The sequence below is a fragment of the Coloeus monedula genome (assembly GCF_965178545.1).
Source record: "Coloeus monedula genome assembly, chromosome: 6".
Classification (NCBI taxonomy): Eukaryota; Metazoa; Chordata; class Aves; order Passeriformes; family Corvidae; genus Coloeus; species Coloeus monedula.
Window position 1 is genome coordinate 34,247,817 of NC_138786.1, and position 12,448 is coordinate 34,260,264.

At 35.4% G+C, this 12,448-nt stretch overlaps 1 protein-coding gene across 1 annotated transcript in view; it reads right to left on the bottom strand.

The window, feature by feature from the left end:
- The window catches only part of CDIN1 (CDAN1 interacting nuclease 1), a 125,597-nt gene that overhangs the window by 92,869 nt on the left and 20,280 nt on the right, over positions 1 to 12,448 (bottom strand). The window contains exons 2-4 of the mRNA XM_082282975.1: positions 5,712 to 5,757; positions 4,792 to 4,856; positions 1,515 to 1,575 (exon numbers count right to left, since the gene is read on the bottom strand). Of these exons, the coding sequence (XP_082139101.1) occupies positions 1,515 to 1,575; positions 4,792 to 4,856; positions 5,712 to 5,757 (172 nt within the window). The remainder of the gene's footprint in view (positions 1 to 1,514; positions 1,576 to 4,791; positions 4,857 to 5,711; positions 5,758 to 12,448) is intronic.

The window sequence follows — 12,448 nt, forward strand, 5'->3', positions numbered from 1 at the left end:
AAATGCATTGCCTTTCTGATATACCTGCTACTTCAAAACCAGAAGCAGATAAGTTCTTTATGCATCTCCCCTTTCTCTTAGATTTAATTTTTATTTATTTCTGAACTGCAGATATCTTTGATCTGAATTGCAAAAATGCATTAGTGAAATATAAACAAAGATATGCTCACTGGAGTCAGAAATTATATGCATCATCTCTAAATCAATGGGAAAAATATACAAAGAACCAGTAACAGATATATTACTTTGTGCTTGAAATATTTTTATGACAGTTCCCATATAATACGGGTGCAATATATCAGGCATCGAGATGTTTACCTAAATTCTTAATAAGATTGTACTTATTTATGTAAAGTACATTCTATTCTCAGTACTTCAAGACTTGTCTTTTCCAGAGATGGTAAGAAGCTACACATTACCACTAATATGAAATAAATCCTTTATTTTATGTTAACTGTACGATCAGGTTACACAGACACTTCACAGACCATTAAAACCTTCCAGTAATTGATAGGTAATCACTCATTTGCTGGCTGCAGCCATGTACATGTGAGAAAAACTATTCTTTTTTACTAACGTAACATGTAGAACTTTCTGCTATTGCTACACTTAATGCTCATAGTGCCATATAATTTTTAATGCAAACACTCATTTTCTGCTTCCTTCTTACATTTTCTATTAAAATGCAACACAAAACAGCATACATTTCATTTTATCCCTCTGAGGATTGCATAAGCAGTTCCAGGGAGTATCAGCTATTGTACTGTTACTATTATGGTAAATAAATATTTTAGAGTTTAAAAAACAGGTATTTCATCAATTTTTTTTCTAGGAAACTCCTTGCCACTCTTTCAAACTTTGTACCTCTTCTTTAAGGTAGGGCTAAGATAGCAGTTTTTAATACAAATAACACCTTGTATAATGAGGCAAATTCATATTCTAGTTAATAAACAGCATCAATAAATTTGTCAAGACTTTAACGGCATCTGTACAGAACTTTTCATACACTGAGGAATTTTTTCTGCTTAAGTGCTTTATCTTAAGCAGTTTTCATTAGCCATCCTCTAATCCATATGAACAGAAATAAATGGAGTCAGGAAAACGATCTGTTTTAAGCATTCCTATCACTAAAAGTAGTAATAACTTAGATGGGTTTTGTTATTAAAAACAAGGAATCAAACTGATACAATTCCGTTTAATCAATGTGAGAATTTTTAGTAAGTTTACACGTTAAAGACCTATAGTCTGCCTGAAAATTTCAGCAAAATACAAATTCAGGGTATCCTACACATTTGCCTTGAAGTTAAGAGACTAATTACATTAACTGATTTATTAATAAATGTGGCTTTTTGTCTAATTATTTTAAGTACTAACAGACTGGGGAACCATTTTAAATGTCTAATGTGCCTTGAAACCATTTTTATTAGGTTAATTACATTTCTCACTCAAGTCACTACAGATATGCCCCTCAGGTTTTACACTGGAAGATTAAAGAAAAAAGTAAAGATGATTACCTCATTGGCCAGGTCCAGCAATACTGGGGCAGCTGCATTTTTCATCACCCCATTCAGGTACCTAGACAAGACAAAGCCAGGTAATTTTGCAGTGTCAAGAAAAGACCAGTTTATACATGTCAGCATCCCCGGTGAATCTTTTTCTTTTGGGGGAAAATACCCCATTACAGAGTATTTAATGGGAAATCTTTTAAGAAGTAAGAATTTTAAGCAATCACTAACTCTCCAGGGTTGCCTCCTATTCTATTCATCCGCAAAATATATCCATCTCAATGAACTCACTGGTAAAAAACCGAATATATCAAGAAATTTAAAAAAATTTAGCTTAATGACACACAAATAAATTATATCTGTACTACTTAAAGATGCATCACAGAAAAATAAACCTCGATTATTCACAGTAAAGATTTTTGGTTCCACATGACCTTCAACTATGAAGGTGCACTGCATATCTTATTCAATTCATTACTACGCACGAAAACATAAATTCTCAAATTTATTCCAGATTTTATCAACTGGGCAATGGTTTAAATACTGAAGGCTTACTTTAGTGAAATCAGTCAAAACAATTAATATTCTAAAGAGAAAACAAAAGAAGAAATATTTAGGATTCAACAAAGGTTGATACAAAGTCATTATCCTATCAGTGGCAAAGGCTTAATGTTTCTGGTTGAGGGTATCACAGAATGATGTTTCTGACCATTGCTTCACACAATGTTGCCTTCCTCACTTCTGTTACTTTCACTGCTTGATATTTACATTTCAACAAAGCCTGAAACCTGTGTTCAGAAGCTGATGGGAAGGAGCTATGATACTGGAAGCCACTTTGTGCTTTGCAGCCATGTGGAAAAGAACAATAGTTACCAACATTTGAACCTGCTCGTTTATCCTATCTGTATTCGCATAGCACATCATTACTGACATCATTAGAAGGCCACAGCCTTTCCAGCTCTATCATTATCTATCCATCAGAAGACACTCTTCTGCTCATTAGTTACAGACATTAAAATGCTTTATCATTTTACCTTTCTGTGGAATGGGTGGAACACCTTTATAAACCCCTTCACATAAGATTAGATAGAGGGCTTTTTGCTTGCAAGTTATTCTGAGGCGTAATGAATTAAGGAAATGAAAAAAGCTTTTTGCTGTAACCTATTTCAGTTCCACATAAGAAAACCCCCACAAACAAGATGCCTTGTGTATGTTTAAACATTGAAAATTTGTAACAGAAGAAAATGAGAGATCATATACAAAATACCTAACCGGGAAAATGTACTTGAGATTAATGTTCTCACACATGCATCTAAATGATCGAACAGCAACACTACACTGACAATGAAGCAGATTTCTGTCAGATATTTCCAACGCTTCTGGCAACTCCATTATAGACTAACAGGTCTCACATGCTGATGGAAATACTGTTCTGAAAACCTGCTGATCCTTCTTGTACTTTGTGTTTGCCTAAGTTTCAGACTAGTAAGTCTCAGCCGAGCAGAAGAGACTACTCTACTCAACTATTTTACTTGCTCCTAACAGGGATCACTGGAAATGACAACCTTCAAAACCTGGTAATTTCTGACATAAAAAAGCAATGACAGCTCAATTATCTGCTTGTATGTTGGCAGAAATAATAAGGAACATAGCATCCAGACTGGAGTTTACAGCAGTAAAGTGGATGCTACAGAAGAGCAGAGGAGAAGACATGTTTGTCATGTTTACGCCTGAAGTATTTCAAAGTGGCTTCTAACTCAAGTTGTCTGCTTCTGGAGCTTACAAAACATACTACACAGTAAATCTACTAAAACAGGACTGAGATGAGTTTTCTAACTATTGACCAGAACATCTCTGATTTTTAAACATGTGAATTTTATTCAGCCATGATAATACACTTGCAAAATGACATACCCAGAAGTAGCATAAAGAATGATTTTCCCTACCACTACCACACAGCTTCATACATAATGCATTAGTTATGTACTGCTATCATACTTCAGACTACAGAAGAAGACAGGAGACCAAATCCTCCTACCTGATGTGAGACAAACTTAATCATACCTACAACCCTACTGACACCAATACAACTGCTGCTTTGCATAAAGCAAAATTTGGTCCCATGTTTCAGGCTGAAGTTTCAGGCTGTTACTAGTGATTTACACATATTCTAAGAAAAGAGTTACTCACACAGCAGTTACAATTACCACAGGCCACTTCACTGAAACTATGCTAGTGAAAAATAATTAAAAGTAGTACTGTATATGCATGTTATTAGCACAACAAAATTTTACGTCAATATTCTTCCTGAACAAGAATCAATGCTAGGAAAAGTGTGATGTGATCCAGTACAAATTTTACAGAACAGTACAACTACTAAAAAAATGAAATCAAACACCCATCTAATACATTTCACACTAGATATTCTAAGCCAGTGTCTGATATAATCAGGTTGTGGTTAAGTTTGAAATACGTGACTCTGGCAGAAGAACATTTAATTGTTTACAAATGAAGGCTCTTTGTTTATTTTCTTGATTCATACAGATTAGTATTAAGCAGGAATATCAGACATCTATAATCACAAGTATGAATTCACTTGCCATGCCTGCTCTTCAGATATGTCAGTCTACAAAGTAGTTTTTTAATTGCATATCCTTACCTGTTATCAGTATGCCCCAATTATGTCATTGGAATATTTTTAGTAAAGCCTATAGAACTAACAGAAAAACTATAAGGTGCAGCAAACACAGTTTATTAGCTTAAGATGCAAACAATTGTAATATGACATAAAGGTTTTCATCCTCCCTTAAAAACTACTTCTGACACTTGTGTTGATAAAACAGGAATGATCTAAAAATTAGTGCTTTAACTGGCAATACATGAATAGGTAACTTTTCGTAATGTAACACAAATGTTTTAAACAAGCAACTGTAACAGAACAAGCTCTCTTGCTGTAAGGAAGTTGTCATCAAAATTAGACTTGACAGAGAAATCCTAAAAATTACAAAGTATAGGCAATACATATAAATGCTATCACATACAATGAAAAAATATTTGCCTATCCTGACTTAGAGACAGGGAAGTAAACTCATTCTTAATCAGAACGACCAAATCCTGAAAAAATTCTGTATTTCCAGTGAAAAACATTTTTAGGTGAACCATTCTGTATTCCCAAAATTTTTAATTTATTTTTATAGAAAATTAGCTTAATAAGCTAATTTACTCACAACTGCCATAAAAACCAGTAGCTATGATAAGAATCTTAACTGGGGTGAGGAGGTCATACCTTTGGTAGTAAGTTTCGATAGCTTCAGCAGTGTGATGCTTGGCATGTGTTCTTTTGATTTGTTTCTACAAAAACGAAAAAACAAAGAGTTTTACAAATGTGTCATAGATCAAAACACAGAAATCATGACTACGCAAACGCACAATCCTTGGCTACACTTTGATAGATGTGAACCCTGTTTTTAGATTCTGTACAGAAATGACATTCAATCTACCTATTGAATTGAACGTCTTCAGACTGTACTGCAATGTACCATATGTAAAAGCCAGTAAGGTCACAATAATTGAATCTAAATAAGTTTACAGAAGGCTGCTGAGGGCAAAGAAAAACTTGTTCTCTCTTTCAACCTTTGTATTAATTTTCCCTCAATTCAATTCCATCTAAGTCTGGTGCACTCTAGTTTTACAATTCAATTGGCATTTTTAACCAGGAAGAACATTGCTTAAAAACAACTTATTTGAAAAACTACAAAAAGTAATTCCATAGAGACTTGCCACTTGACTGACACCTGTCATCTCATGATAAATGACTCCATTTTCTGCCTCTCTTGCCTTCTGCCACTTCGGCAATGGTCATTTATCATCATCTCTGTCAGCAATGGAAAGCAGCACTGACAGTGCAAGTCAGCAAACATTTAGCACATGGAACCACGCAACACAGGGAAATTATTATTGTCAGAATAATAATGGTTTAGCATAATTTATTACAGGTCCACCAAATAAGCAAAGGCTAGATGTTATTAGACAGATGGATGGGTAGGCTTGGCAGCCATCCACTGAGACTCAGGCGGTGCTTGATGTGGAAAAAGGAACATCCTCCAAACCAATCAGAAAGCTGGCAGTTCAATTACAAAGAAATAAAGGGACATTCATCATTCAATTAGGCACCTGTCAACCCTCACAAAGGAGAAAACTTCTAACCTGGTACTCCTGGGAGAAGATGCTCAGCAGAGTGGACTGCGATTGACTGGAACAAATAAAAGAAGGACAAAGTTAATTACTGGAGTGCACTGCAAAGAAACAAAAGAGAAGGGAGCTTCAAAGGTAGGCCTGCTGCCCTGTAATCTAACAGAACATGAAAACAAGTGTGGAAAAGTTGTTCCAGATGAACACCTCAGACAAAGGCTTCCTGCTGCTAGGTCAAGGAGAGAACGTATGAGGGAGGGGAGGAAAATATAGCAAGAATTTCAAATCAAACTAGCATATTGTTTGGGAGATTCAGCTTTAGAACCCAAAAGTCCTACCAGGAGCAGGTAGTGGAGCTAAAAGGTAACAGGGAAAAAAAGGAAATTAAAGCAAAATTTCCGTTAATAATTGATGGAGTTAAATTAAATCAGCATTTGGGAACATGCCGCTTGTTCATTGGCAACATATTGAAACTCATTTTGTTAGCAGCAAGGGAACTTCTTCAGTAGCTGTCTCATATTCAGGTTAAAAACTTTCCCCTCTGTCAGAAGTAGCATATGGGACCAGTGGAACATTCCCACTGAAACTGATGTGCTTTGAAAATGGAAACTTTCACAGCAGGAAGCCGAGATTCCCCGGAGTCGGTCATTTCCAAAAGCTGCCATAAGCTTCATTCATCTAAGGCTCCGCTCAGTGTCAAACACCTGGCAATGAAGCAACCTGGAAAGCATTCTTCCCAAGTGGGAATTTTTCTCTCTGAATTGTTAACATTTAGAAACGAGACAAGATTTTTTTTCCTCTGAAAGGCAATCAATACCACACCACTACTGTTTTCAATTGTCCTCTGTGGATATATCTACCTCATCACATCCTGAATACTATTAATTACTCTTGATATATTTTTCTACTACATGCAACTTGAACAAATTATAGTCTCAATAAATCGAGTTTTATGGTACAGCAAAGCACTATGAATAATTAACATTTTTTCCTTTCATGAACTTACCTACTAAGGCACAGCATAGGTAGTTCAAAGATTCTACAATGTCTAAAGTCTCATTCTTCTGTCAGATTTCTTGTATGTGAATTTAACACCTGTATCATATAATAATTACATTAAAAGTACATGTTCTCTCCATACATAAATGACCCTTCTCCTTCCAACTGTCACACTTCAGAAAAACTAATTTAAGACAGAGAAGTCCTACTCCCACTTTCAAAAGGGAACACTGAGTCACAACTAAACGGTTGGATCAGAGTTAACAGACAGTATATATATGAAGCATGATGTAAAGTTACCTCTAAACCAAGCAGTTGAAGAATCAGGAACAAAGTGACTAGATTAATGCAGTGCTACATAAATAGCTCACAAGTAAGTCTTATCCATAACTGTGCTTCCAGCATTTTTGCAGTAACTCTGTATTTTGGGCTTGTCTGCCCAGTGCAACATCTGCATGACAGCAGTATGCTGAGCCTTGATCTTTGGTATTTTACACATGGGACTGCTCACCCTGAGTACTCACTGAATGTTAAAACTGTAGAAAAATGATAGCAACAGGAACTGCCTAATATACAGATTTATTTAATTAATGGATTACAGAAAAAAATAAGTACCATATAGCAAAGAATTTAAATGTTTTTATTTAAATCAAATAAATAGTATTTAAATAATATTTAAATATACATGTGACACAGAGGCCAGGAGTTACATAACACAATGCCTCTTGAAAAGGTGCACAATCCAATTATGACCACCTGCAACCTGCACATGTAATCACTAGAAGGTGAACAAAGGAAAGAAATTAAGATACATACTTACACAGGCTCTACACATACAGAATGCTAAGATATTTCAAGATGATTTAAAAAAACCCCCAAACTTGCAGGCTATAAATAAGGTGGATACATATGGCCCCCTAATGGCTCACCACATAACTATTACTACCTTGTAGATTTACATGGTCACATTGGTAGAACTGAATTTAGAGAGAGATGTGAGAAAAACCCAAAACAGAACAGGACAGCATTTGACTAGATTTCTGGTTTGAATTCTCCTCCACTGATATAGCTTTTTTGTGTTTTTAGGCTATTCCTGGTATGATAACTGTACTTATTCTACCATTTTCCTGTTACACACTGACATATCAAAAAAACCTAAGATCATTATCCCTCCATGCCTTTATACTCCACCTTTAATAGCAGACTTAGGAATGCTAGGTTAATGGTTGGACTTGATGACTTTCAAAGTCTTTTCAAAACTAAAAGTTTCTCTTATTCTTCTATTCTTGTCCATTTTATTTGTCCCCTTGGTGTCCTTAGATTTTGACTTGCTACTGCAATTTGGTTCAACACTTCTCTCCTACACTTGCAACTGTTCAGATAATTTAGGACTTAGCACAAATACTAAACCAATTCATTCCAGTAACAGTGCAAGTTGAATATATACTGGATTGCAGTACAGAAACTTTACCACTGGGGCAAAGAGAATTATTTCAGTAACAGCATTCAAAGAATTTCAGGCCTTACTACCAGATGATCTTGCTCCTTCTCCAGGAGAAGTGGATTTATATCTTCACATGGCTGCTTCCATGTTTCTTCTGGTTAACACAGTTACTGTCTTAAAATACTAAAACCACTCATCTGCCACTTAGCATTTCCTTGCTACAATTCCATTGACCACTTCCTGGCAAAATGAAATAGCTCCTCAAAACACAGATGGAGCCATCTATTGCAAGATCTCATTGAATGAAAACTGAAACATCACAGTTTCAGACAGCACTGAAAAAGACAGTACTATGTACTTGGAGAAGGGAGAGAAGTCATGAACATGCATTTGAATAGCAAGACAGCATGATCACAACTGCTGATACTGACAGCAGGAATACTACCACAGAAGTTATCATTACTTCTACAGGAACAGCTAAATTCCCACGGCTCCATCCATTCTCTGATACTTCTATACAAGATTTCAAAGCAACAAATGAGCAGACAAATGAATATCGCTGAGCTATCCAGGAAAACAAACTAACACTGAAAGTGTTTTTTATTCAACATTTGAGTACTGTGTTATTGCCTTTCACAGAATAAACTATATAGCAAGCCTCATGGCTTACTTGAAGGCTAGGAATATAGACATGTTTGTGACAAGCAGACTCGTCTGTTGAGGAACAACTGTAGAGCCAAGGTACATAATTGCCGATTTTCTGAGACAAACAAAAAATCCAAAAGTCATAACTCTGAGTTTATATAATAATTCCCATTTAAATAATTAATAAATTAACTTGTTACCACTCTTGCAGAACTAATCATATTTTCCAGGAAAAGAAGCAAACTTTTCTCATAAGTTCTGTAGTGACAAGTGACAACTTTCACGGAAACATTTTCTTCTGCAATTCCAGATGGTAATGAATCGAACTCCCAGAGGTCTGTTCAAAGCATCCAGCCTCACTCTTCAGATACCCTCTTTTCCTTGTATACTGGCATCCACAATGATGCCAATTTACCTTTTGTTATTCTGTGTTGATGTCAGTGGCATACTTCTATCTGAATGCCTGATGTACTTTGTGCTCTTGCCAATACAAAAGTGGATTTGAGCAGAAAACTGTGAAATATAAAGTCACTTAAAAATTCCCATTTTTTAAAGATAAAATTACTTTTATTTAAAAAATCAAGTGCAATTTCTAGGTTCCAAGTGATAAAAAGATAAAAAAATTTGCTTGTCATAAAAAGAAGTACTACAGTTTATTACTGCAGCCCGCAGCCATAGGGAGGAGAGAAGATCCAACAGGCAGGAACTGTGCAGCAAGATTGATTTATTTAATTATTTTACAAACTCTTTATAGACTTTTTTTCTTCATAGTCTAATTGGACAAAGGATCAGCCACCCCCTGGGTGGATTGGCTAGAAATCCTAAACATCCATTGTCAAAATATTTTTCTACTGTACCATAAACATAGTTCTACAAGGTCGCAGGTGTTAATAGTTTATAGAACTTCTGCTAATCTCTTAATGAGAGAGAAAAGTATCCCACAGGCTTAGAAAGAAGCAAGAAAATTCTTGCTAGCACCAATATTGTATCCACAACAGTTATCAAAGTTATCTCTAATACACAAGTCCAACATTAAGAACTTATAGATCAGTCAAGCTAGAAAGAAAACTGCAAGTTTGACACCAGAAAAAGAATATGCCCATTGGTCATTTACTATGTAAGAACAAAATTCAGACCATTCTCTTCTAATGAATCCCTTGTCTACCCCTTGGTAGAAAAGGAATGCTATAATCCCTGGAGAGTGTTTCAGAAATGTTCTGGTTTGCAATGAGTATTCATATATGAAGTATTAACAGTTACTACTTCATATAAGCAGTTTAGTGCTTCATAACCAGAGTAGATACTAAACTCTGGCTAAGAAGCAGCCAGTAATGATGAAAGCAATTTACTTGTACCAGATCATCACCTCAACAAAGCAGAGTTGCAGATGTAACCAAGATTTGGAGTGCCCTCCAGCTTAATATTTGCTGCTTACTTCAGTCTCACCAAGGGAAAATCCAAACATAACAAATGTTATGCAACTATTATATTCTCAGCCCTTGCAAATAATGAGTTCTTTACAGGTAAAATAGTTTTTTACTTTATTTTATGAGATTACTGAAAACATGAAGTTGTCGGGGCAAACCAAGTTTCCACTTGTTTCATGTTTCAAAATGAGTTTCCTTTCCCTCACTTTTAACCACACTTGTTGCCTAGAGTAGAAAGAGTGAAAAATCAGTTTTATATTTAATGTATTCATGGAACAAAGAAGAGTATCTAGAGAGATTTGTAAAAAAAATATAAATAAATCAAGAATAAATAAGAACTGCAGTATTTCATCCAAAAGTATTTACACAAGTGAAGACAAGCGGAGGAAAGCGTAGTCCATAAGACAAATATATTATATATAAACAGAATGGCTTCATTGCTTCCTTTTCACAAAATGGAATATTCCACCTTGTTAAAATGATAAATATATTGGTTAAAAAACGAATGTAGGGGCAGGAGCTGTGTTTCCAAAATTCAGAAGCTGTCACATGTGAAATCCCTAAGCTGCAGTGTCAAACCTTCTCTCTGAAGAACATACACTGCCACTTACCTATAGCAGGAATTCAAGTAGGGTGGAAAGATTTTTCTTTCCTTCCACAGTCTCTAGTAAGCATGCAGTGCTACTTATACCTTTTCATGGTATGTTCTGAAGTAGATAGCAAGAGTCTCTCATTTTTTTAATTGGAAAAGAACTTCCCCTTTCCATGTACAGTAAGTTTAAAAATACTTTTACTAATACAATATTGAGCTTTAAAATAAAATTAATAGGGCTAGAACAGTGTGGTGGTGCCATGCTGGATTTAGCATTTAAGTGAGGAAAGAAAGATATAAATCTGACAAATTTAGAAGACTGGTGGTGAAAGGGGAATTCTCCTCACATCTATCCTGAAGTTTCAGAGCATGTGACTAGAACACATTTTTCCTGTTACATTATTAAAGATGTGAAAGAAATCCAAACAGACAAATTCTCATCTTTCGTACTGCAAATTATTTGGAACTGGGGTTTGTAAAGGAAGCAATGTTTACACTGCTTATCACATGCTAGCAGTCCACTCTTATTTGTAAAAACTCTGTCAGTAATGGATTTCAAATAGATCTAATAGCATTGTTTCAAATGCATAACATGCACGGATACATAAAGACTCCATGGCTTCCCAGAACTGCAGGATGCAGGCAGTAAGCACCACGGTTACACCTGTAAGTGACCCAATGCCAGTCTGATGGTCAACTTCCCACTTGAGAGGAGGTGACAACTAGTGGATTCTCAGAATTTATTCCAGGTGTCAGGATTGTCCAGTCAAAAAAAAAGGCTTCTTAGCAGTTTGAATGATTCCACAAGAGAATCCAGGAAGGCTCAGGAATACCAAAGGCCTGCCCAAAGCTTGGGAACTGTTAGGTTATATGCATCCAAGCACTGAAGCACATGGAACAAAGGAGGCAGATTGACCTCTAGAATAGTTACAGCTTTAGCCTTTTTTCACAGTAGCCTCTAGTACTACAGTCTTATAGTTTGGTATGCTTGTGGTCACTTCTCTGAATGAAAATTCTCAAAAAGCAGAGCATTGTCTCTGTACACATTTGTACTTTTATCATTCACAAATCTAAATCGATTAATCAGAAACCAGTGAATTATCAATCTCAGCTAAATCAATATACTCGTCTATATACATGCATGTGTGCGAATATATATGTTTAAATCAATAAGGGAGCTTGAATTAGAGTTACTAAGTAATATAGAAGCACCTAACTCTATTGTTACAACATGCTAACTTCTATAAAGTGGCCATCTTCCAATTTTCCAGCTTTCCAGCTACACCAGTACAAGTCTGGAATACAAAACCAGTTTTATTATTTCTGCATAAGAAGCCTTTCATACAATGAATCATTATCAGTAGCTATGACTTTGGGAGCTACAAAGTCAATTCAGTGCTGTAGAGGAAACACTCCCATTACAAATTTATTTTTATTATTATTAATATTATTATTATGCAGTGTGTGTGTGTAGATATACACATATATGACAAGAAGTATGTGAGCATATGCTCATTTCAAACTTAGTACGATTACATTTAAAATCAAGATGAAATTCAAGCTCATCTGAAGAATAGCATTAATTTATTTTAAAATTCTCTGATACCCAGTTGAGTAAGCTGTACAACAGCTCAACTCAAAAGAC